At 44.5% G+C, this 27632-nt stretch overlaps 1 protein-coding gene across 4 annotated transcripts in view; it reads right to left on the bottom strand.

Moving 5' to 3' along the window:
* The window catches only part of COL18A1 (collagen type XVIII alpha 1 chain), a 170418-nt gene that overhangs the window by 57339 nt on the left and 85447 nt on the right, over positions 1-27632 (bottom strand). For 3 of the 4 annotated variants that reach the window (XM_086956227.1, XM_086956226.1, XM_086956229.1), the window contains exons 16-23: positions 26538-26678; positions 25672-25719; positions 23443-23505; positions 15948-15974; positions 15196-15279; positions 12512-12541; positions 10609-10635; positions 9413-9475 (exon numbers count right to left, since the gene is read on the bottom strand). In XM_086956227.1, coding sequence (XP_086812353.1) covers positions 9413-9475; positions 10609-10635; positions 12512-12541; positions 15196-15279; positions 15948-15974; positions 23443-23505; positions 25672-25719; positions 26538-26678 — 483 coding nt within the window. The remainder of the gene's footprint in view (positions 1-9412; positions 9476-10608; positions 10636-12511; positions 12542-15195; positions 15280-15947; positions 15975-23442; positions 23506-25671; positions 25720-26537; positions 26679-27632) is intronic. The other variant, XM_086956228.1, reaches the window with a different exon arrangement.

Raw genomic sequence — 27632 nt, 5'->3', positions numbered from 1 at the left:
GTCCAGGGAGGTGTGGCTTGTGTGGGTCCTCCAACATTTTCTTACCCATAATCCCCTGCAACCCTCAAATTTAGCTTTAAAAAAATCATGTTTTTCTCACATCTCTGTGTGGGAAAGTTGTGGGATCTTTGGGCTGGCACATATTTCCTACTATCCAGCATTACCCTAGGTCTCCTGATGAAAATGCTACCTCACTTGTGTGGGTGGGCCAAGTGCCCTCAACAGGGAGGGCCCCAAAACATATTGTGGAGGCATCAAAATCATCGATCACAAAACGGCCTGGTTTTGCTATGGTGTCACCTGCGTTTTTGGTCCCGGGCTCGGCGGCCAACTAGGGAAACCTATTAAACCCAGACTTTTCTGAACACTAGACTCCTGTGGGAGTAGAGGGAGGTGTGGCTTGTATGGATCCCTCAAAGTTTTGTTACATAGAATCCTCTGCAAACCTCTAATTTGGCCCGTGGTGGGTGGGAGCCAGGACGTAAAGGTTACGTCCATAGCATGAAGATGTAACCGTTTCGCGCTTAGCACCCAAGAGGTGAAGAAGTCTCTTGAGTCATAAAGTCTCTCTTGACTCCTCTTCCTGATGTACATTGTGCATCAGAGCCGATTATTTTTCGCACAATGGGTGAGAGTACTGAGTGCATTTAAATACAAAAAGAAAGATACCTGCAAAAGACACAGCCTTCTGGGGAGGAGGGGAGGATGATGTGAATTTACAGCAATGCACAATATTCGCAAGTACTTAGAGGCTACGTGGTATTTTCTAATGTGTTGATGATGCAGTTGTCTGGAATAAGGTCCATAACACGATCTGGCTCACCATGGCCTGTTGGCGGGCTAAGATGTCCACAGGGTATGCTTGGTAAAAATGTGTGGTGTTAACCAGGTGGCTGCCTTACAAATATCTGCTATTAAGGCGTTTCCTAAGAAGGCCATAGTTCCTGTTTTTTTTGCAGGTGAGGTAGGTAGAACCTTATTTGCTTTGTAATAGAACATTTGGATACATTTGAGTAACCACCTACCAATGCCTATCTTAGAGATGAGATGAACTATCTGAGGCTTCACAAAGGAGACTAAGAGCTGATCTGATTTACAGAATGGCTTGGCCCTGTCAAAGTAGTACATAAGCCCTCTTTCTACTAAACGGAATTTGGTTGTGGGAAGAAAACTGGGATCTCTATGGTTTGGTTAACATGGAAGAATGATTCCACATTAAAGAGGAACTACGGATTGTTTCTAAGTACAACCCTGTTCTTGTTAACCTGGATAAAAGGCTCTTCTAAGGTAAAGACTTGCATTTCACTAATGTGTCCAAGCAATGTAATAGCAACCGGAAAGGATATCTTCCATGAGAGGAACTGAAGGGGGTATGAATGCATAAGTTCAAAAGATGGACCTGTGAGCGAGGTGAGGACTACACTGAGATTTCAGTCAAGCGCTGAAGGTACTCTATGGGGGTATCATTCTCTTGAGACCCTCCAAAAATGCCCTAACAGCTGAAATCCTGTAGAAGGACAAGTGTTCCCTGTTCTGTGTGTAGGCTACAACTGCAGACAAGTGTAGGCAAATAGAGATGTTGACAACACCAGCTTTTAAAAATGCAAATGGTAGGTGATAATGTCCTTTTCCATTTTGCTGCATAATGAGCATGAGCTGTGGGCCATCAGGCCTCCTTTAAGAAGGACATGCATTTCTGGGGAAGTTTAAGGTAACCGAAATCTAAGATCTCAGGTACCAAATTACAAGGGTGAACTCTCTGGTGTCCGAATGCATCACTCGACCTTGCTTCTTAGTGAGCAGTTCAAGCTTGAGAGGGAATCTTTCATGAGGGCTCATGGACATCTCTAGGAGGGTGCAGTATCAAGGCCGTCTAGCTCAGGATGGGGCTACTGGAATGAAGGTTAGTGATGTTTGCCTCAGTCCTCTCACCACATATGGGAGTAGTGGGAGAGATGGAAAAGTGTAGCCAAATATCCCTGACCAGTTTTTCAATAGCCCATGGACTATGAGTATAGGTACCTGGAGGCAAAGTTTGGGCATTTTGTGTGTTTTGGCAAACAGGTATATCTGTGGGGAGTTCCAGAGTTAGAAGTACATGCGTAGAACCTTTGTGCTGAGTTTCCACTCATGCACATGTTGATATGCTCTGCTCAAAAGGTCTACAAATGTGTTACCCACCCCTGAAGATGCTCTGCTAGGACATGAATGTTGTGGCAGAGTGCCTATGCCAAATCCCCTGGGCTAGGTGAGACAGCTGTCCCATCAGCTGTCTCACCTAGCCCAGGGGATTTGGCCACCCTGCTTCTGTAGGTAGTCCATAGTAGTTGTGCCAGTTCATCTCAGTTGATCTTTATGAAGGCTCTCAGAGCTTGGTGAATGGTTAGCAGCTCCAGATAGTTGATGTGGCAACCCTGTTGTTGAAAAAGCCACTATGTAGTAACTAGTCTGCGAAAGGCCTTCCGTGCAACAAACTGTTGCTGTTTCACCATTGCAGGGAGTGATGCAAATTGGCCTGCGTCAACACTAAATCCTCTCAGTGACCTTCAGGTTTGAGAATATTGAACAGTGATGTGAAGTCTTGCTTTTGGAACAATGATGATGCAGGAGGTCATCATTCCTAGAAGGTGTATGACAATACTCACTGTGAGCTGACTATCTGGCTGATAAAAAGTTAGCAACTGCTGAAAAGCTGTGACTCTTCGCTGGTTGGGTAAGCCTTTCCCGTGACTGCATCCAATAAGGATGCAAGGAAGGTCTGGATTTGAGGATGATACACACGGGACTTGGTGGCATAAATCCCAGTTTGTGGACCAGGGATGCAGCAGGCTGAGAGTGTGCTAGATCAGGTAAGTGTGCAAAATATGGAAAGAAGTAAATGCACTCCCTTCTACCACTGCTAGGCACTTTGTAAACACCCTTGGAGCCATGGTTACCCTGAAAGGAAGTACTTTTACCTAGTAATGTTTTCCACTTACCACAAAGTGAAAGTACTGTATATGAGCAGGGTGGGGATGTGGAAACTGACATCCTTGAGATCGAGGGTTACCATGAAAGCACACATTTGGAGGAGGGGGATGACATCCTGCAGAGTTGTGATTCAAAAATGTTCTGATAGGATGTAGTGGCTGAGGGCCTCAGATCGAGGATAGGCCTGAGAGAACCGCCCTTTTTGGGTATGGGAAAATAGAGAATAGCTCCATTGGTGTTGCAGGGGCACCCGCTCTATATCACCCTTCTGTCAGAGGACCGGCACTTTTATCTGAAGATGAGAGAGATGTTTTTTGCTGAGGGTGTGTGTATGTGATGAGATATTGGGAAGCGTTATGAACGGTTTGAGGCAATAGCCATGTTTGACCACAGCTAAAATGACCCTCTTGTTAGGTGTGATTTCCTCCGAGAGACAAAACCATGTATTCTCCCCCCCAACTGATGATGTGTGATCGGAGGGAGTCACTGTTTGGATGTGGCAGCTCCTTTGCTGGAGCCACCATTGCCACTACTCTTGTTGTTACCTCTGTAGAAGGCCCAATTGTATCCCCCCTCCCCGCTTGCTGGTGGAAGGATTGCTGCTGCCATTGGTTGAAGTGCAGTTGCTCTAGTGAGGTAGTATTGCTGCTATTTGGGCTGCTATGTTGTGTACTGTAGCTCCCCCATGGACTTTGCTGTCTCTGTGTCTTTCTTCTTTTTTTCAAGCATCACTTCAACTCAGCCCTCCAAAACTGTACTCCCTAACAAACAGGAGGAGAGGTGAAAGGGTTGTGGAGATGCTGCTGGACCTCTGGCTTAAACTTAAAGATATAGGCCCAAGTATGGCATCAAAACATGATGCTGTATTGATGCCTCTAGAGGCTGTGTCTACCACATCTGACGCACAGCGATTGCTGGTGTTACAAATGACTTTGCCCTCAGGCACTATCTCTTATCCCTGTTTTCTGAGTTTCTCTGGGAGATATTTTAGGAGCTCTTGCCTTTCCTTCCAACACTCCCTATTATACTATGATTGAAGTGCACCGAATTGGCTAACGGTCAATGTGTTGCTGCTAAACTGCTACCCTCTTGCCTCTAGCATTCATCTTTTTGCTCTGTTTGTCTGGAGGAGGAGTATTGCTAATTACCTGGGCAGAAACGCGCTTGTGGGTAGTGTGGACCAGAGAGTCATGATTGAACTTGTCCGTTAATCAATATTTGGTCTGTAGAAGAAGGTCTGAACATTTCTAGACCCTCTCGGTTACTACCCTCTCTTTAACAAGTGCCTTAAAATTGTAGGGAGCGGACAATTCAGTCCATAGAGAGCGGGCCCTCTCTCTAACAACTCTGCTTGGAGCAGTCATGTAGTGGCTGAGGGTCCGGACAGGAGTGCGCAGCCCGGACCTGGACCTGCATTGACCGTGATTGGCTTGAACTGCCCCTGCTCCACCCACACTCCGAGCTGATTGTGGGAAAATTGTTGAGCGCAGACACAGTAGACCTGAAGACATCAGCACCCATCTGCAATGCCAATGGTGGGGGGCGGCATGAACTGGCTGCCGGGGGCCTTGCAGAGTGTGATGGATGGCCTGATCTCCTTCCCTCATTCCCTCCAGCTGAGACTGCATCGCCTGTGACAGAGGCCTGTGGTGGAAGTGGCAAGCGGAGGTCTGGGGGCAGGTTGTGTGGACCCCCATTCTGTGTTTCTGGACGCTGCTTCCTGATTGGGCTCTGGCCACCTAAGTGTCACGGATCAGGGGTGCAAGGATAGAGCTCGGACATCGGCACAGCTCTTCCTGCGTCACTCTGCTGCTACTGGGACTCACTGAATTTTCGTCATTGATTCTCCCACACTAAAGTCCTCTGCCATCTCATCGCAGACTCTATACCACAGCCATAGTGAAACAATGTAGACTTAAAGGGGTTGCCGCCGATGGGTCAACTTTAAGAGGCTGCCGCCGATGGGGTGGTGAGTCCTGATCTACTGTTGCACAGCTTTTGCCAGAGGGGCTGGCTGGATTTGAAGGTCTGACAGCCAACTGCGAGAGGGGATGGTACACTAAACTGTTGCAGGCCATCAGAGACATGAAGAACACAGTAGACCCTAAACTAGATGCCCCGCCAATTGTATGTAGCCAATGGGGGGTGGATCAGGTCTAGCTAAGAGACTGAGTGGAGTCCACAGAAACTACTCTGCTGGGCATGCACCCTTCTGGAAGCCAACATTAAGGCTCTTCCATTGGAGGTCTTGTTGCTGCAGGCCCAGGCTGAGAATGACGAGGGTCAGAACAATAATATTTGCATAGAGAGCCTACAGGCGGGAGCAGGAGGACTGCTGAGGCAAAACCCTTCTTCTGTCCCCTAAGACGGCTATCAGACAGCAAGCGTGGCACCCTCCCACTCGTACGGCAGAGTGGAGGCTAGACACTTTTAAAGATTTGAGATTTAACGTCTGCCATTCCGATGAGGATCTGCTCTAGGGGAATTTTGGAATGGTGGTGGCCAGTAATCATAGCTCTACACCATTCTGGAGCTCTCTCCAACTGTCCCTGAAGGGTAGAGTAGCTATAGGTAAAATGTTGGTACTCACTAGACAATTATACCATTTCTGAGCATTCCCAGTCAATTTGCTCAGGTGTTTTTTCACTGATTTAAACACAGTTCTCTCTGACCTGATTTAGATTGTAGGGGGAAAAGAGAGGCACTTCACAAACTATAGGCACCAATGGACAGAGGAGGACTGGGATCGTTGCATTATGCCACCACCTACTATGTGGCTGCACAAATGCAGTGGCCCATGACGTGGCTCTCAGAAGCCTCCTCCCCTGAGAAGGTGACAGTTCTGAGTTACATTAGTGGATGCCAGATAATGGGAGGTGGACCCTCACAGGGACGCCTGCCCAGAATGACCAGGCGTCCCAGTATGTGCAGCCCCAGAAGTACCCCATACAACTCCATTATGGGCGCACCAGCCTTTCACAAAGTGGCTGACAGGACCACGGACAGAGGTGGGCATTCTTACGTAGGAAGACTTATATATGCACAATACCCTCTTGTCCTTCCCTGAGCTTAGGGGCAAGTACCAACTGAATGACGGACAACTCGTAATTTACAATGCTCTAGTCTACCAGATTAGGACAGTTTGGGATCTCATTTGGACGGGACCAAACCATTCATAACATTGCAGCTAATGCTTAGCACGGGTGGAAAAGAAAGGCAGCCAAGGTGCTCTATTGGGTGCTATCGGAAACCTGTGTTGTGCCCATGAAGGACCTGAAGAACAGATTAGCTGCCCTTATAGGACAAAACCTGACAGACAGGCAATGGACTTTAACATTGGAACAAGATTAAAAAGTGTCCGGAAATTCTGGTCGGAAATATACGCAATTCAATTACTTACATCAGACATATTTTACCCCTTAATGGGTCCACCGGATGTTACCAGGAGTGATCCTAAAATGCCCAAAATGTACATGCCAAGAAGCAGACTTTTGCCACCTAGTGTGGGCCTGCCTGGATATTACTTGACTTTGGACGGAGGCCATGACCATCCTGTCAGAAATCATAGGCCCACCCTTGTCTGTGGACCCGTTCACATGCTTACTGGGAATATTACCTCATACATGCAAGAATAGGTACTCTACAAAATGTATAAACCCAGCCTATGTCCTACTCAAATGGACCATAGTGATGACGTGGAAATCTTTGACTGCTTCAACCCTGCGATTCTGGCTGTATGACCGATCTAAATTTTGACAAGGTGCTCCCTGCCACTACTGCAAAGAGGGAACCCCAAGTGGGACACGTGGGGCACATATACAGTCAAACTAACCACAAAAACAGATGAGAGACACCCTTGAGGATACAAGCCACACCTGCTTGCTAACATACTTGTCTAAGGGTCTATTGCTTTAAGTTATGGTATTCCCCATATGAATAAGTGAGCCAAGAATAGATCAAGACACAATAGGGAAGTCGCTTGCACGGGCCCCCACCTGTACATAAGCATATGCACAAGATACACACACCCTGACACGGGCTATTCACACAGGCTAATCCGAACATGTGACAACCCATGACATGGAGAGAAGATGCTCTAAAAGACACAAATGCTTAGATTTGTGTCACAGGTAATACTAGACAGTAAAGCCCCATTTGGGCATTGTTTTTTTCACCAAGGATGGCACTTGTGATATACCAGACATGTTGAGTAGATTATCAGTATTTTTTTTTTTTCCCAACTGCGTGCTGGATATTAAGTATATGGTTGGTAAGATTTATGCTCTGCGAGACATACAAGCGTGTATGCCCAGACTTTATTCACTCCTAAGGTAGTGTGAACATTATAACTGTTATATCACAGCATTGTTACATACCTTGTTGTTGCCTTGTATGGTGCTTATGTACCTACTTTTTGAAAAACTAAAAAAAGAACCACTGAGGAAAAAAAGGATTATCAGTGGGACCTAGTTCTGAGGGCTGGTTGTAAAGTTCAAACGGATAACAATGGCAACCAGACTAAGTGCGAAAGGGAGAGCCCCGATGTTGACTCTGGTGGAGGCAGTGGGGGTGGTGTGCAGGGGTGTGGTGGTGAGGAATAGTGGACTGAGTGGCAGAGGAAGGGTGCTGGTGGCTTTGTGCATCCGTTTCTTTGGTGGTGACTTGAGAGACGGAGGCCTGGAAAAATGTTCCCCCTCAACGGCCAATCTCCTCTTTCGAAGAAGAGGTTCAACAGGTTGCGTTGGAGGTGATTTTGCTGTGAATTTGCCTGCAATTTGGTGGATTAACAGGCACTTCTTTCTCGTGTCCAGCTCTTGTTGGAGCCTTGAAGTCCTTGCTCTCAGCTTCGGCGTCTGCGAGGATTTTAGCTTCGAAGATGAGCTCGGCCTTGATGGCTGATGGGGGTAGTCATCCTTGGGTGGAGGCTTGCTCGGTTCCGAAACACTCTGCTAGTGTCAATTGGAGCCTGAAGGCAGTGGTGGCCATTGGTTAGGTATTTCTCTGCATTTGTAATTGGAGTACTTTCTTGGATCAGAAGGTCAGGCACGAAGGACAGGAGGCGTTGCTGTTGCGTATTTAATATACTTTCGCTTGGGCGCATGCAGGAAGGGTAGGAAAAAGGGAACATTCCTCTTGTGGCTAGTTCTCCAAGATTCACTCTCAGCAGCCACGGAGACAAAGAAATGAATGGTGCTGAATTATAAAGTGTGTCTAGTGAATTATGTATCTTGTTCCACAAACATAATATTCTCTATACAAAAATTTATTACTATCGTGCTTGCTCCCTTTCCTGCGATCAGAAATTATATGGTGGGATGCTCAGTTAATTATCTGTCCTGATGATAACCGTGTACTTATAACAAAGGGCAAAACGTCGTCGACGCAATTGTGGCCGCAATTTATGGAGGACACATTGTTTTGTTTGTTGTAGTTCCAGTAGTGTTCTGGAACTTCTTCGTTTATGTAACCTCTTTTTGTATGCCACATGTCTGGTCGTGTAGGTCTACCAAATGTTATTTGAACCAGCTTATATGTCTGAGCCTCACGTTACTTTTTTATTGAATACATTTTGTATGTCTTTCTAGACTTTTCGTATATGGGCCAATATTTGTATTTCTTGTTTTTATCTCTGTACTGTTAGGTGTGCATTCTAATTATTTGTTGTTGAACTATGTTTGTGCCATGATAGTTCTCTGTACACTTTGGAACCATTGTTTGGATAAAATAAAGTCTGGGGACTGGCATAACTTTCTCATCTTGTGGTGGTCTACTTATGGAAATTTCGAATGGCAGTGAGGGCAATTCTGTCAGGGTGTCCATTGCATCAGCCATGCACCCACCATTCCTTGGAGAATAAGACCTGTAGGTGGATTTGGGCCCCGGAGGAGCACAAGGCCCTCTACGTCACTGGCCTTGACAACAGTCTTCGGTTCCTGAAGGTGTTGGTGCATTAAAAGGGGGAAGTACCGAAACCATAAACTTACACTCTGGGATCAAAAAGAAACTGAATGGGGCTAGCGAGAATAACGTTCAGGATACAATTAATTCGGAGCTCACTCAGTGCACGTCTGAACCCCATTGTGAAAAAAACACAATCTCACATGGAATTGGTGCTTATGCACAGTGTACACCAAGAGCAGGAGTTACACCACATCTACTGACTGCAAAGACTTATTTGAACAAAAACAACTTGCAAATGTCCGACACATAATTGGATGGCAGGAGTATGCTAAGCATGTGTATCTACAGCCATATGCATGCGACAAACCAAATGTTTGTGATATAACAATATCTGAAAGAAGTCAAACAGATGGAACCATTTTCTTTGTTACATAGATATTTAAACCTACAATAGAAATAATATTGTAGACAAAGTACACAATCTTTAAATGTTAGACTTTACCACAGTGTATATAGTCTTGAAAGATTAGACTATACTAACCTTTGGCCCTGCCGGCCCAGAGAAGCCTGGAGTGCCATGGTCTCCCTTAGGACCTCTTGGGCCCTGCATGAAAAACAAAGAAAGAAATTCAAGCTCTACTAGCCTTTAGGACTCCATCTCCACCACAGGTAGTGGTGTAGATACTAGAAAAATCAGCATAATACAATCCCTCTCCCCAGAATACTATTGGAACCTGGGTCAACTTCACAACGACACAATAACAAATTAAATCCTCTCATAAAGGACCAGTTTGATAGCATTGCCCTTCTTCACACAAATTAAAATTATTGACACATCAATCTTCGAAACAAGACTTCTGAGCGATACGGTATCCATCTTTCACACCAGACAGAGATTTTATAACGCGTCTCTATTTCATGCAAGTACCCAATGTAATAACAAGTCCATCTTTAATGCCAGACCATTACATAATAAAATGGTTCTATTCAGCACCAGGTATCAGCTTCATTACACTGCTATTCTTTACACAGGACATCCCCCCTTAATTTCATGTCTCTCCTTCATGCAAAATGCCTGAAAAATAACACATCCCTCGTCAACACAACGAACACCAGCGCAATAACTCTTAGGTCTCCCCACTACAAACTGGGATAATTCCACCTTCTTGCCTGATACCAGACATCAGTGGGGTACCGCTCACCTACACCAGTCATCATTGACTAACAACCAAACTCTACATCAGGGACTGTGTAATAACATACCTCTTTCTAACCCAGTCACTCTCCTATTGCGGCACTCTCACACATGAGGAAGGAACAAATAATCACTACTCTGCCCGAGAAGTTGGCAAAATAAAATATGCCCTCCCTGCACCACATAGTAGTGATAACCACAATTCGTATAAAGCATGCAAAGATACAAAGACAATCTTCCTCATCACATGGAACCATTACAATAACATATGCGAAAGCAATAAGAACAATTCTCGTATACCAGACACCAGTGTAGGACACAATCATATAGAGTCTAGACACTATGAAATAACATCTTTTTTGTGCATCAGACATCAGGTAATCAAGCATTATTCCTCTACACAAAATACATACCAGCATGATACCTCCTGTCTGCACAGTGGAGAAACATACTCATCACTGCCATTCAGTGGTGTGATGACCCTAGCTGAACTGTGGTAATATCACTTTGTGGTACAGACATGCAAGTTGCTCTTAACTTACCGGGAATCCAGCTGCTCCCTGCCGGCCCTGCAAAGGAAATGGAAAACCAGCATTTTTAAAATGAATTGGTTTCTGGGTGAATGTGGGTGGACCAGGACTTGGAAGCAAATCTCATGCGTCTGAAATGGATGGGAAAAAGAGGAAATCCCCCACAGGCTACACAGTTAAAAAACTCAAAGACAAAACAGTAAAATGCAAAGTACGGTGAACGAAAAAACGACTGATGGTAAGCTCAACACAGACTGCAACATTTACACATATGCTGCCCCCACTTCTGCATGCACCGAGCCCGTGCACGGACAAAATGCCATGCTCAGCTTATAATTTACATTCTGCAGCACCTTTTTAGTTTACATCACCCTGGAAATGCCACATACAACAAACCTTAACTTATGAATGCCATGCTCAGCCCTCTGCCCACTTGAATGCCATGCTGGTCTCACTGCGCCCTGGTGTGCCAAGCTCATCTTACTGTGCCCTGGATGCCGTGACTAGTTTGTGGTACCCTAGGATTGTCATGAGGGTGTCACACTGGGCTCATAAAGGACTTATTACGTTTCTCTTGCCATGAAAATGGCATAATCATATCCCCTCCTGGAGTGCCATGTTCTGTGAGTATGGGTACACTCAACTTCTTTTGCCCTTGCTTTACTCTACCATGATAATATCTTCTTTAATTCCTGATGTACTTGTGCTGCATTCTAACGTTGTAGCATACTCATCAGCCCATCATTCCCACCGCCCAGCCTGGGTAATGTAGGGGCATATTATCAAGGGGGTTTATCTCCGCTTTTTTGGCTTTCAAAGCCAAGAAAGCGGAGATAAAATTAGCTCCCTATTACCTAGCTGTCGCTAACACCAGTTAGTGACAGCTAGTAGGAGAAAGCGACCATTTTGGGCCCCACTTTGCATGTCAGTGATATTTATCACTAATGACATGCAAAGTGGGCGTGCCAAGATGTTAGCGACTGAAAACAGTTGCTAACATCGCTATCTCCTATTACCAACATTTGGAGATATTCGCGCTAAGCGCGAATATCTCCAAAAGCTAAAACCTGCCCTGAGCAGTTCTTAGCCATGTTATCCAATGGGAGGTGGATAACATGGCTAAGAGCATTAGCTCGGTAATGCATGAATATCGCTGACTTTTCAGCGATATTCATGCATTGCGGGGATTTTTATCGCATTTGCGATAAACCTTGGTAATACCAAGGTTTATTTGCGGTAAAAATCGCCGCAGCTCAGCGGTAAATTTTTGTCTCTAACCAAGCAATAGCGATAGTTATCGCTATTGCTTGGTAATATGCCCCAACATTCTTCATGCCATGAATGAACTTTATGGTCCAAGCTCAGCTCATCTACCGAGCAATGTATTTGCTCTGAGCTCAGTTCTCTCTGAGAATGTCATGGTTTGCATTTCCTGCCCTGGGATGATAAGGCCACCCCATTCTAGCCTGACACAACCATTCTCAACTACCATGAGGCTAAGCTTGGACTGTCTAGGGAAGCATATGCCAGAGTGGACTTGTGAATGCCATGCATAGTTTCTTTGATCCTGGAAATGCCATGCCATGCTTGCTGTCCTTTGCAGATGCCTTGCCCAATTCATATTACCTTCTGAATGTCATGCTTGTTTGTTTTTCCTTGGCAGGGAATGCTAAGCAGAGTCTAAATTTCACAGGGAAAGCCTTGCTCAGTATCTCGGTCTCAGCATCAAGCGTAGTTAGTCCTGAGCTCTTGTTTGCCTTGGGTATCACCATGCTCTGTTTATCCAGCCCTAGGAATGCCATGCTCAGTGTATTCCGCCCTGCAACATCATGCTCAGCTCATCATCCCCTGGACATGCCATGCTTAACTGAAATATGCAACATCACTCCATGCAGGAGTCACATAGCATACATACCTCAGAACCAGGTGAATCTACATCCACTGCCTGAAAGTAAAATGCACTTGGTTTACCTATTGGTGGCCAATTCATTGCTCCCAAATGCCTACAGCCAATCAGGCGCTAATCAGTAACCCACTCTGGATCCACCAGTATCTCACCTGAAACCTGTAGAGCAAATACTCACCTACCAGCACTCACAATGAAAAGGCTGCTACTACCAACAAGTACCCATGGGCTTTCTTGTGACAGTGCCAGAACTTGTGTTTAACTGTGAAAAAGTATATGGTGCAGTGGGATGCATGGAGTGTACATCCTGTGCAGTGCTGTCATTTGATGTTCACATCTCCTTCACGTCGCACCAGTGAATATGAAAAGCTGCCTGAGAGAAGTACTATTGGTACCAGCTCAGTCAGGGGTAGTGGATGGCCAAAGGTGGGACCATAGCTCCTTCATTACTTACACTATTCTACACTACTTCTCAACCTATAGAGGATACTGGGGGAAGGTGACAATTTAGGTCAAGCTTCGGGGAAGAAATTTGGGGACAGCTTTGAAGAACTACTGGCCCCATCGAGCATTATAAGATTAATATTGAATCCATGAATCTCGAGCATTTAATAGGGAAGTTTTGGGCTGTGAAAAGACATCAAAATCATTGAGGTGTAATGAGAAATAACTGAGAGAACGGGGACTGGAATTACAGATCATCTCAGTAATACTTTATAACTAAGCGGATCTTCTGGTTCCCTCTATACTCCACATTAACTCCACTCCCATAGTACGGCTAACTCTGTGGGGAGGTCCTGAATGGGCCTCGCACTGCGGTACTCAAAATGAGACCTAATGAAGGAATATCTGACTAAATTGAACATCTACTCTTGCGCTTACGTCTAAAGAAGTATTTAAAGAAGACAGAGCTGCTGAGGGAATTGATTGTCTTACAAGGAGAACCTAAACACTTTCTTGCTCGATACATGTTCTATGTAACTTTCAAGGACTCCGAGGAGAGCATTTGACTCCTTTGTTTCGGAAATGCAATGCCAACGTCTCAGGGCATGTCTGATATCTTGGCTCTGCACAGTGTTTCCTGAACGCTAGAAGCAGAGAACTTAGGAAGGGAGATATAGAGAGATTCTTAGCTTGGTATGAAAATCTGACATGAGTAGGAGATAGACATATGATGAAAGGATGAATAGCTGACCACCATATCACTGGTAAACACAATATGGTACCACTGATATCACTTCCACCTTAATTCCATCCTGGTCAGATTGATACTCTTCTAAATCCAAATTACTCCTTTGCCTTTCGTTTGGTACACAGACTACAGGAACAATAATAAGAACATTCAGCCTGGTAAACTCTGTGTTTTTGTGGTAGTAATCACTCGCAAAATCGTAAGCATGTTTTGATTAAGACATTTGAAGAAAGGAATAGTTTTGCCTTTATAAATATACTTTGTAATTTGAACTTTCATAACAATTTCTGGATAAATTCACAGAGGAACTTATCTAAAGTTTTCCCAGTCATATGGACAGCTTTAGTGGAAAATGCCAAGAAGTCTACCAGAGGAATGTCTTTCAGAACAAAATGACTGACACCTACCGGAACAAAATGAGTCCAAGCGAACACCAAATATCACATTAAGGTAGCCTTCTCTGTAGTAAAATGACACTCAAGCTGATAAAAGCATGCACAGAACTAAGCATTTCTTTCAAAGTCCTTTAACCTAATCATCATTAAGCTGCTCAGAACCAACTGGCAGACATCACAAGAACATTCTAGAAATGCATTCAGACAGATATTGCATTTACCATTAACACATCATTTCCCCATCCCCATTCTTGACCTCCCCTCACCATTCCCCTTGTCAGCCATCCTCATGTGCCTTAAAAGATCTGCCAGCCATCTCTTTCTCATTCCTCTTTAATCGCTTTACCGAGTCTTAGCCAAACGGAACTACTGACCGCGTTTGCCCTGGAATACTGTGAAGCTGTTTGTGCGTATGACCTCCTCCCTCAAGGATAAGAAGTAATACGACAGGTTGTACAATGGTCGCCAACCATGAATGCCTTTATGAAAGATGGCGTAACACACTATAGTATCTGGCGAGCACCAACACATCCCACAGAAGGAAGCCTCGCAGATGCAAATGAGAGATGGGAGTCAAGCAAAGGAAGCTCTACAGGCAGCCCCCAATTAAAGCTGAGGCAGTCAAATGGAGTGAGGGAAATGCCAGTACAAAATATGTAACATGGCAAAGGCACAAATGCTGAAAATCCAGCAAAGGTGCAAATACTGAAAACCTATAAATACGACAGTATTGAGTAGATTACACACCACTTGAGTAAGCGCCTCACCCCTGGATTTTAAGAGCCCTATCCATAAACCTGCCCAACAATTCTTACAAGTCAAGACTCAGGCACATGGGTGAAAGCTAAGTAATGTCACTAACAAAAAGTAAAGGCATGAGCTGGCCCATTTGGCATATAACTCAAGAAATGGATTAGCAACAAACTGCATTTTGGCTTTTAATAACTGTAAAAACAATGGTAGTACATGGCAACAAAATCAATCTTACACCCTATCCATTGAATTTTTAAACAGATGCACAAGAACCCTTCTTTTGAATCATCTTCAACTTTAAGAAAATAGTTCTTTTTATTTTAAATTCCGGCATGGAAGCTGAACAATCTTACCTCATTATCAGATGATACATGGATGATCTTTCCAGGAGGACCAGGGGGGCCTGGTATCCCAACGCCGTCACGCCCAGGCTCTCCCTATAAACGAAGGCAAGTATTCCATTATGAAAGGCATTTTGGTGTAACAAATACACTGGTTGCCTACACTACACTTCATTAGTTTATCCAAATCCTTAAAGCATTCTCATATAGCTGACCTGCTAAAATTTCAGACAGGTCACACAGTAGAAAGCCTCGCTGTGGACCACATAAAGATCAGACGTGGCTCAAATTCACACAAGTTGCAGACAAGCCTCCATCATGCTTGTGGGAAGTTCAAAAAGGTGCATGTCCAATCAGAGAGTTCTAGCAAACTCTTCATGTAACTATGGGGATTGAAGACAGACTCCACAGGATAAAAACACACCAAGGTAAAACGACCCTACATACACACATTAGATACTCAATTTTCCCTTTCATGTACAACTTAATTTAACATAAGAATGTAATACTTGACCAAGGACTTAGCATCACCCTTGATGGTCATGTATTTTATTTTGTGGTGCATTTTAGGATATATTAAATTTGTTAATTTCACCACAGTGGCCATGGGCTTATATAATGCTGGCACCCATACATTTATGATTTCAGGGGCCGTATACATTTACTCATTTTACAAAGTTCAAACATGCAGAAGTAATGGAACGCTCTACCACCTGACAGTGTTGAGACAAAAAGGTATGTATTTAGATGGAAGCATTACTCACCCGCTCGCCCTGTTCTCCTTTCTGTCCCTGTGTACCGTATGAGAAAAATAAAATAATCAGCATGTAGTAGGTTCACACAATTTCATGACACAAATATAATTTAATGTGGCAGGAAAGAGATGAAACTTGTTTTCTATGAAGCATTGCTTGCCCCCCTCCACTGACACTGCTGAGAACTCCATTGCAGTGCACTGTGGGAAGGGTTTGAAGTAGAACTGGTGTGACGTTTCTGCATTATTGTTTGGGGGAAAATATCTTTATTGGTTTTTGTATCATCAACAGAGTCACGCAGAATATTCGCCCGAATTATAAAATAGCAATAAAGAAAACAACAAAACATTGGTAATAGTCACTGACAGGTGGGTCTATATGAGACGTAGTACCTAGCAGGGGTACCCAACCCGCCTAGGTTTCAAGTGTGGACATACCATATGTGGTGCTTTGCGTTTGTGAAATGAAACTATAACCAGAAAAGACCCATTTGTGCGTCAAGGAGAGTAACATCAAACGGTTTGAGAGCATCCATGCTGGTTGGGGCAGATAGTGTTCGCACTCCTAGGTGTTCGGGTTCGGTGGAACGTTGAAGGGGAGAAGTGGAGAGCAGTCTCAGTCAAAGAGATGCATGGCCTCCTTTATGAAAAATGACGAATCGCTGCAAGAAAACAGCGATGCGTCACTTTTCATTGCGTCATATTTACAGTATGATGCATCATGTCGCAAGGAGTTACCGATACGTCAGTATTTCCGAATATCTGTAGGCGCAGAAATGACGCATTGCTGGAGTGTGTCACAAAAGTGGCGCAACTCCATCAATGGGCAAGTCCCATTTCCAATATGCCTGCATCAGTCCTACGCCTGCTGTTAGGCAAGCGTAAGATATTGACGCATTCGCGTCTTACACAGTGAAAACTCATACATTTCACTGCGTCACTTCTATGAGGCTTACTTGCGTCAGAACGCCCACCCTGCATACATTATACCTGACGCAAGTATAATGTGGCGCAGGGGTTTACAAAATGGAGCATATATCTAGATGTGTCACTTTGTAAATATGATACAAAGTCTTGCATTTTTTAGGCTTCTGGTGCGTCACAAAAAGTGACGTACCGGCGGCGCAAAAATGATGCAAGGGCTCATAAATAAGCCCGCAGTGTCCTTGTGCAGGGAGGTTGGAAGCATAGTAATTTCAATTCTGAGAGATAGTTGATCAATGGTTGCCAGAAGTAAGGGAATCTTTTCTCAGTTTTGGAGAGTTTATGAGATAGATGCTCCATCACCAGGATCTACCAGAGTCGGTGGAACCAGGATGACGTTGGGGGGAGTGGGTTTCCAACCGCTTCCTGCATAGCGCGGGCAGCTGTTTTCCTGCCCAGTCATACTGTGTATATTTACAACAAGGGGTGGTGAGGGACAGAGTCTCTGAATTAAACAGAATACTCTCACCCAGTCAAGAGATCAGGGCTAGATCCAACACCGTTTTTTAGCTCACTGCACCATCCCAGTTTCAGAACCTGGCTGTATGCAAATTAGTCTGTTCCTGTCCCAGTGCATGATGGGAACAGGGCAAACCAAACTACAAAAGCCAATTCTTACACTGGGAAGGAAACAAGCTACCGGGGACCGGTTTCTGGCATTTCAGCCTCTTCGGCCCGGCTTGCTTGAATCCTGATGGTGCAATGAGCAAGGGACTCACATCTGAGTATACCCTTCCACGCTTAGGGTGGACAAAAATATTTACAACAAGGGGTGGTGAGGGACAGAGTCTCTGAATTAAACAGAATACTCTCACCCAGTCAAGAGATCAGGGCTAGATCCAACACCGTTTTTTAGCTCACTGCACCATCCCAGTTTCAGAACCTGGCTGTATGCAAATTAGTCTGTTCCTGTCCCAGTGCATGATGGGAACAGGGCAAACCAAACTACAAAAGCCAATTCTTACACTGGGAAGGAAACAAGCTACCGGGGACCGGTTTCTGGCATTTCAGCCTCTTCGGCCCGGCTTGCTTGAATACTGATGGTGCAATGAGCAAGGGACTCACATCTGAGTATACCCTTCCACGCTTAGGGTGGACAAAAATATTTACAACAAGGGGTGGTGAGGGACAGAGTCTCTGAATTAAACAGAATACTCTCACCCAGTCAAGAGATCAGGGCTAGATCCAACACCGTTTTTTAGCTCACTGCACCATCCCAGTTTCAGAACCTGGCTGTATGCAAATTAGTCTGTTCCTGTCCCAGTGCATGATGGGAACAGGGCAAACCAAACTACAAAAGCCAATTCTTACACTGGGAAGGAAACAAGCTACCGGGGACCGGTTTCTGGCATTTCAGCCTCTTCGGCCCGGCTTGCTTGAATCCTGATGGTGCAATGAGCAAGGGACTCACATCTGAGTATACCCTTCCACGCTTAGGGTGGACAAAAATAGCCGGGCCGAAGAAGGCTGAAATGCCAGAAGCCGGTCCCCGGTAGCTTGTCTCCTTTCTGGTGAAGAATTGGCTTGGTAGTTTAGTCTGCCCTGTTCCCATGATGCACTGGGCCAGGGACAGACTGATTTGCATATAGCCAGGTTCTGAGCTGGGATGGGGCAGTGAGATAAATAACGGTGATGGATCAAGCCCTGATCTTTGGACTGGGTAAGAGTGGTCTGTTTAACTCAGACACTCTGTTCATCACCACCCCCTTTTTGTAAATCGTTTTTGGCCACTATAGGTGTGGCAGGGTATACTCAGACATGAGTCCCTATCTCACTGCTCCATCAGGATTCAAGCAAGCCGGGCCGAAGAAGGCTGAAATGCCAGAAACCGGTCCCCGGTAGCTTGTCTCCTTTCTGGTGAAGAATTGGCTTGGTAGTTTAGTCTGCCCTGTTCCCATGATGCACTGGGCCAGGGACAGACTGATTTGCATATAGCCAGGTTCTGAGCTGGGATGGGGCAGTGAGATAAATAACGGTGATGGATCAAGCCCTGATCTTTGGACTGGGTAAGAGTGGTCTGTTTAACTCAGACACTCTGTTCATCACCACCCCCTTTTTGTAAATCGCCAGTCATACTGTGTGCCAGTGCCCAATCTGCATGAGTCATGCCATGTTGGTTGGGTGGTTTAATGCCGAGAAGCAGGATAGCGGGGTCAACTGGGAGGGGGAATACTAAGACTCCTTTGATGTGGCCTAGGATCTCTTTCCAGGATGTTTGACCACCAACTGTGCAGGAAGGTGCCTGCGCCAATGCGGCGGTGCCAACATGTCGAGGGGCGGCTGGGTACATACAGGAGAGCCTGGAAGGGGGTCAGGTACCATTGGGCATGATCTTCAGGGCCGAATCTCTGTGGGAAATATTTCTGTTGATTTTGGGAATGTCTCTCCAAAGGTCATTTCATTGTTTGTCTGTGAATGTGTGTCCCAAATCGTCCTCCCAGCGTGTCTGATATGGGTGTAGGATACAAGGTTTGGATTCCTGGATTGTGGCCTAAGGTTGTGAGATCAGGCCCTCAGTGTCCTCAAATGACCTGATCAGCTTCCCAAATTGGGTGGGGGTATACTTGGCTGCTTGAGCATTTAGGGGTTAGAGAGGCCAGTGGCGCAGCTGGTAATGTTGAAGGCGGGTAGATTTCAGGAATTGGAATTCCTGTTTACACTGCTCAAAGGTTTTGATAGTTGGGCCTTGAAAGAAGTTGCTTAGAATCCTACCGTCTCTTTGTGACGAGGTCTCGATTGACTAGGGGTCAAGGTCTCGGGAGAAATAGGGGTTGCCGACTAGGGGAGAATTTGGGGAATGGAAGGTGGTGAGATCCTGCCTGACGACTATGCAATTGCATATTTCGAGTACAGTCCTGGTTCTAATAGCTATGTATGCGCTCTTGGGGCGGCTCTGTATCGGTAGCCAGGCTAAGTCTCCTAGCGATCTGCAGGCCACAGCGCAATCCATGTGTAGCCATGTCTTTTCCCTCTTTCACACCACCCATTCTGAAATATATTGGCGGTAGGCCGCCCAGTTTTATCCAGCATGTTAGGACAGGTCAGATCTCTTTTCGACCGGCGAGATGCTTATTGGAGATGTGTGGTTTCACTCCACCTATATAAAGATGCACAGTTTGTTTTGGAGAGGTTGAATGTCAGTCTCGGTTATCAAGTCTGGGCGGGACTGAAATAGGTAATGTGCCCCGGCAGTACATTAATTTTCGTCACGTTAATGCATCCCAGCCAGGAGATGTACAGGGGTTTCCACCAACTGAGGTCCTCCAGGATGTAGCAATATAGGGGTGGCCAGTTAGTGTTTTTTCTAGTCTTCAAGCCAGGGGGTTATGGTGAGGCCCAGGTATCCAATGGAGTCAGGTGAAAGGAGGCCAACGACTGGAGGCAGGGGAGTTGGTGCCTGCTTTGCGCCCCACTCTATCCTGAAGCGGTGGGGAGCGTAGGCCATTAAGGGGGATAAAAGCAGATGGTGGTGAATATGCTGCCATGATTCTATCGATAATTTTGGCTACAAGTACGTGTTTGTGCAGCACCACTGTTAGGAAGGCCCAGCTGACCAGGTCAAAAGCCTTTTCTGCACCTAAGGATAGGAGCAGGGATGGAATGTTGTGTTTGTTTGCCTTTCCCATCAGGTGGAGCGGGCCGTAAATGTTGTCTTATCCCTGGCGGTTGCGGATAAAGCCCACTTGGTCAGGAACAGTTAGGCTGGGAAGGAGGTGTTCTATGTGTAAAGCAAGACATTTTGTGCATATCTTTGCGTCTGAGTTTAACAAAGCTAGGGGGAGGTAGGAGGTGCATTTAGTGTTTGCTTTCCAGGTTTTGAGATGAGAACCAATTCCGCTCGGCAAATCATAAGAGTTAGGCTTGTGGCAGGGGTAAAAGACGTTGAATATTGGGGTGAGGTCTGGATTACTTTTGTGGCGATGTTTCTAATTATAATTTATGAGCTGTTTATTGTTAAGTAAATATCTTTAGCTAAATAATCAAGATACATTTAATATTTATTCACTTGTGCTATACAGTACATCACTCTACCCTTTGATCTGCTGCGAAAGAGTACTCTGTTGTTGATTCTCTATCACAGGTAAACGAAAAAGGCTTCAGTGTCCTTTTTTACTCAATAGCGACAGCACTGTTGATTTATGTTGTTGGTTTTCAATCCTCTTTTAGGGTTAGTGAATTAAAGTATTATTTTATGAATCATGGTTCGTGAATTTTGATCATTATTTTCTTCTGCACCTTTTGAGTGTGGAGAGACACTACTAAATAATATACATTTGATGTGTGTTCATCTGCAATGTTTTCTTTATTAGCATTATCATCTCTCTGACAATGTGCCCTGGCCCCAATGATCTTTCTAGAATGAGTCCTTTGGAAGAGCACAGAGCGAGAGAGAGAGAGTGTCCTAATGCTCACGAATGCAGGAAACAACACACATCTGTCTGTGATGGCTCCACTACTTCCACGCACCTTTCCAAGGCCCTAGATTTCCAAAACTGAATCCAGTGGCATCCATGTACTGTACCACACAGAAGCACACATACACTATAACACATACATGCAAAACTGAGCGCTATACAGTGCTCCATTTAATCATTGTGTAGAACAAGGCCAAGTTAATTACACAGCAGCAGAACATTAAATGAGTGAGCCGGTAGTCCCCAATACAGGCAGAAATGTCAAAACGCCTGTTCACACTACTGATCACTATTACCCAAATTCCGTGCTGCCACCACCGCTGCAATTGTGCTACTTAACTCTTGGTAGAGGCAGCAGCCCTTCATCACTACAAGGGGAGTGTGTTGTGCGCCCTTTGCACTCTAACACGACCACAATCTCTGAAATAGGCCGAGGACATTGAACACAAGCTGGTGCACTCAGGGCAGGAGTGCACATCCGTCACCTGCTGGAGACTTTTCATGCCAATAGGAATAACGGGAGAGGGTCGTTCCCTACTCATGTATGTCTGGCGAGTGTTCACCATTTCATATGTAAGATTGGTGAGGGTTTTGAAATCCCGTTCTCTTGCAAAGCAATGAGTATTGAGATGACCCCTTCTCGTGTAAGGCCAAGAAGTGTTGGCAAGTTCTTTTTCACACTTGACAATGGTGAGGCCTGGTGCTTTCCACTTTTAGGTAACATTAATGGTTCCAGGGATACTCTTTTCTTATGTATAGGCAATAAGCATAGAAGTGCTCCTTCTAGTGTAAGGCAATAGCTTTAGAGGTGCTCCCTTCTCCTGTACAGGTAATACGTGTGGAGGTGCTCACTTCTCATGTACAGGCAATAGGTGCATAGATGTTCCCTTCTTGAGTAAGGCATCAGGTGAACAGGGCTACCTTCTCATGTAAATGTGATGTGTGTAGAAGCTCTCCCTTCTTCTCGTGCAGGCAATAAGTGTAGAGGTGCTCCCTCCTTTTGTAAGGAAATAGGTGTAGAGGCAATCTTTTTTATGTAAGAAAATAGATGTAGAAATGCCCCCTAATTATGTAAGGAAATAAGTGTAGATGTGCTCTCTTCTTATGTAAACAAATAGGTGTCGAGGTGCTCTCTTCGTATGTAAGAAAGTATGGTAGAGGAGCTCCCTTCTTGTGTATGGACATAGGTGTAGATCTAAGGAAACAAGTGTAGATGTTCTCCTTCTTATACAGGGCAGTAAGAGCAGAAGTGTTCCCTTCGTCTGTAAGGAAACAAGTGTAGAGGTTCTCCTTCTTATATAAAAGCAGTAAGGGCAGGGTGCTCCCTTCTTGTCTGAGCCAATAAGGGAAGAGGAGCTCACTTCTTGTGCAAGGCGATAAGTGCAGAGTGTTACCTCCTTATGCACAGCAACAAGGGCAGAGTGTTATTTCTTATAAAAGGCAACAAGGATAAAGTGCTCCCTTCTTGTATAAGGCAATAAAAGTGGAGAGCTCCCCTCTGATGTAAAAGTGGTAAATGTATTGAGGTTCCCATTTATTTTAAAAGCAATATGTGTAGTGGGAGTCCCTTCTCAAGTACTGCAGCAGAGGTTTGGAATGTTCTCATCCCATGTAAGCAGAATTCATGTTTAATGGTATAAAATTAATGTTAAGAGACATATTTAAGAATAAGGTTCATTGCAACTATCAGCCGTAGGAGGTTTGTGTGTGGAATACAATTTTTGATATAAAAATATGGATATATTTAAACGTTGGACATAACCTACAGATTGATTAATCTCTTTTTGTTACGCTACTTACACATAATCATGTAGGCATCCTTATGCCACCTAAAACAAATAGAAGCTATTGATTGAAAACATAAAAACAATTACCTTGCAGTGAGGGACCGATCATGGAATGTGAAAGATCTCTTGTGCTTCGTATTTTCATGCTCATAATTTAGTACTTTAGTTTTTTTTCAAGGCATGTATGATGCAATGAAACCACACTCAAAGTAGTTAAAACTGAAACTGAAGATTATGTGAACTCCATGATCCTCACATAGTGTCTTCTTTCTTCTCAAGTCTAGAAGAAGAAAACCCCAGTAGACATTTGGGTACTTACCGGGGGTCCGGGGAATCCATCCAACCCTGGCTGTCCATCTAGTCCTGGAAACCCATCTTTTCCCTGAAACAAAAAAAGACGGTGAGATTGAAAGCTCTTTCCTCTTTACCTCCAGTCATGATGCTACTGCTAGTCGAGTAGCTTCCTACATGTCCAACATGTGGGAATCTTCAGCCACTATAGGACAATCCAGAGTCTCCGTCTTCACTTTGTAACAGTGTGAACTCAGTAAAAACATAGTGCTTCGCTAATGTGTATATGCTGCCCACAAACACAGTATTCTCCGCTACGTCCCTCAACCATCAGTTCTAAAAGAAGCTCATAAAAAGATCCACTAGGATATATGAAAACCAAAGTGGATTTGGTTACAAACGCTAGGACTCAATTGTTAACTACTCCTTACTCTTACATCTGGCTTCCTGATACTCTCAACAGTGTATGTAGCGATAAGGTGGGAGGAACAGCCCATGAACTCATTGTGGGTCTTAACTATGGAGCTTGACAGTAAAGATACTCTGGCCAAATTGGGAGTCAGTGGCTGTTTGCAGATTGCAAAGTGTAGGCTCAGCATTACTACTCTACTTATCCCAGAGAAAGGAACCAGCTTTTGGAAAGCAACAACAGTGTTCCTCTTCTGGTGCAGGAGTGAACTTTTAGCCCTCAGCAAGCTTGCCTCAGTTATTGCTATAGAAATGGGTAAAGCAATACACAATCCAGTGGGAAGTAGAGAACATAGGAACTTGTATGCTAGCCACATTCCCCATAACACATTTTAAAACTAGCGCAATGTGTTTAGAAGAGAAATATCCTGATGTGTAAGGAATGAAAGAACAACAGGTTGTAAAGAAATCTTTAAGAAGGATATTCTCTCTCAAATAACACTTGCAGCTGTGTATCGCAAAGGACCAAGTAAAGCCCAAATAACCAACATTGTTAACAGATTTTCTGGAGATTTAAGGTTGTTCCTAGGTATTTATACTATAACTCTGCCTGGTGCTATTTGGCTCAAGTTCTTACATTTTGGCCTGGCAGTCCAAATGCCCCCTAGCGAAAAAGAGTAACTACATTATAAAAAGAGATAAGCTCTGATGAAGTGGGTGAAGTAAGTGTTGGGGAGGTTTGGAATGTGGTCATGGGAGGACATACTATATCAACAAAGATTTGGAAGACATTTCTGTAGACTTGGACTCTGACAACACTTTTGAGGATTGTATGTGGTTTGTGTTGTTAGGAAAGGGTTCATTATGAGGGCATAAGAATAAATGTTCTAGTTTCGCAGGGAAATGTGGTTTGAGCTGGAGGTGGAAGCCAGCTCTGATAATCTCATAAATGGAGACGGGAGCTCTGAGATGCTCACTGCTGTAAGTGAGAGCTATCACAAATTCAGTTCTAAAGGTGCTAGAAAAGATAGCTCTGACATGTCTGTGTTTGAGGTGAGAGCTCTGATATATTCTATGCTGGGGGTGACAGCTCTGATCTCAGTTCTAGAGGTAGGAGCACTGACAAGTCTGTCCTGGAGGTGGGAGCTCTCTCGGTTCTAGATAGAGGAGCTCTAATTATGTCTGTGCTGGAGGTGGGGTCTCTGACATGTATGTACTGGATATGGGAGCTTTATCCAAATCCAAGAGAAGGGGTTCTGATGATTTCATTGATGAAGACGAGAGACCTCAGAGTTTGTAACTTGCCTAGCAGGTGAGAGGAAGGTGAGGCCGGTGTGCTAATTCTCTGGAGATTTATACACCAAAGTTCCTGCCTCGCTCAAAGAATATAAATGTGGGGAGCAGAGGACAGACCGTCTACAGACAAAATCTTCACATTCTAAAGTGTGAGTTAAACCAGGGCAATGAAATCTAAAATGGAAACCTTATACAGACATGATTCTGTACTGACCAAAAAAGACAAAGGAAATTAGTCTGAGCATAGAGATGAGTTATTGTGGTGATGAGAACCACTGATTAAAATGGAAATACTTGCTGTGCTGTGAAAATCAGTTAGCATGCTTGGTTTGTGCTGTTGAGTAACATTAAGGAGGCCGTTGTGATTGTATGCATATGATATGGAGTATAAGATGTTACGATATGGTACATTTCTCAGTATGGGGTGTGAGTATAGCAAGCTTGAATGAATGACGTTTCTGAGACTACTTCATAACATCCTCTGACAGACTAGGCACTCTTTCTTGATTGAGTAAGCTTATCGGAATGGAAATGATGCACCTGGAATTCTTACCTGTGAGCCACGAGTAACGAATGGAGCCCCGGAGCCTTCCATATCATCCTAGAGCAAGGAAACACAACATCAGTGGAATCAAAATAGGTGTGCCCTCTTGAATCGTCGGGTTGTTGAAGTTCGGGCCCCCCGTATCGCAGGTGCTTATTCTACATTACTGGATGAATGGAGCATCATAGGAATAAAGAGGGTATGTGTAGCCGCTCACACTGGAGGCGGTAGCGAGAACATGGGGTTTATTTTACACTGCAGGGTAGAGAGTATAAGGATCTCTTTCACATTAATTGTTTGCATTATTTTCACTGGGGATACCTAGCTTCTGACAAAGAATTTATGAAAATGATAGTTGGGTCAACTTGCCTCATTTATGTCCACCTAACCCTCTTTTACCTCACTTTGTAAATTTTATTTTTTTATTCTACTTTAGCACATATAGATCTAATGTCACTAGCGCTAATAATTAATTTTAAGTATTTTATCCTTGTTCTAGAGCAGCTAGCCTTTTACATTATTTGCAATTATTGCAGGTGAGTCTTTTAAATGTCAGCTTTATGTTTGATGCACCCATTTATTGTTTGTAAATGTTCTCACTAATGTAGCATATGTGTTTAGGTCTTCCTGTGCTATAAAAAAAAGTCAAGGCAGGGAGGCCCATTTCCCAGAGTGGGTGCTTTTCTTCATATCACATCTTCTCTAACATCTCTGCACAATTAGGGGATGTCAGTAGAACATTCTAAAGGCTGGTGTCCTCCACGCATGTTGACAGAGTACAGAGTAAGGTGCACGAAGAGGACGTAACTGTGCACAAACATTATCTAGAACACGGACCCATGTAGAAAAAGCTGTAAAGATAGTTTTATACTTACAAACCCAGCTCCAAATCCTGGTCCTGGAGGACCCGGGGGCCCAGGGAGGCCTGGAAGACCCCGAGGTCCGATGGGTCCTGGGAGACCGGCCAACCCGGTTTCACCTGGATTCCCTGGTATTCCTGGGATTCCTGCATCCCCCTGCAAAGCAGCAAAGTGGACAGGAGAGGTTAGTGGGCAGCGGCAATGCTACTTAAGCCCTATATCTTTGGACTTATACTTCTAAAATAATCATATTCTAATACAGGACAATACACACAGATGAAAGAGCAACTCACACAAGCATATGAAGATCCCAGGATATGCCGCATTAGCATCTGCTCTACCATGATTTATCTCAGTGGAAGAAAGCTGAATTGAATGATCTTGGTTCGTATAGTACCAATCCTTTCCTAGACGGGCACGGAATTAAAAGCAGACGCAAATGCAGTGGAAGTAAGAAACTCTTGGTAAACACAATTTGTGACGGAATGAGGATGCATCAGAGATTTGAGGGAGTGAAATTATTCTCTCTATTTTGACCATAGGCTTCTTTCAGCCACTCAACAGTCGGACAACATTTTTGGCTTTTTCTCCCATTTTCACACTTATTTAGTTGGTGTTCTCATAAAGCATTTCTAACCACCCTTCGGTGGACTCAGAGCACTCTTGTGTATGGAGCATATAGAAGGGAGTGATGGATTGCAAAATAATTTATTGTAACAATCTGGTAATGGAGAGGCAGACGATCAGCCGACAGGAATGAAAAGTGTCAGCTGATAGCCAACATCAAGTAAGTCCTCAACGTGATGACCTAGAGCCTTATTTAGATTTTGGCGGACTGGTTACTCCAGCACAACGGTGACGGATATCCCATCCGCCGAAAATGTAATCACATAATATCCTATGGGATTTATATTTCGGCGTACAGGATATCTGTCATTGTTGTGACCGGGTAACCAGTCTGGCGAAATCTAAATCAGGCCCAGAGTCTTGAAGAAGAGGAAAAATCCTTGAAGCCTGTGTTTTATGGCAAAGGCAGTCTTAGGAACCTGACCGGGATCTCAAGCATCCACCTGTCTATAAAAAAAAAGGTGAAAATATCCACATTACAGA

Source organism: Lissotriton vulgaris, chromosome 2_1 (assembly GCF_964263255.1).
Source record: "Lissotriton vulgaris chromosome 2_1, aLisVul1.2, whole genome shotgun sequence".
NCBI classification, from domain to species: Eukaryota; Metazoa; Chordata; class Amphibia; order Caudata; family Salamandridae; genus Lissotriton; species Lissotriton vulgaris.
Note: the sequence above shows the minus strand (reverse complement) of the source record. Positions and strands in the feature narration are given on the sequence as shown.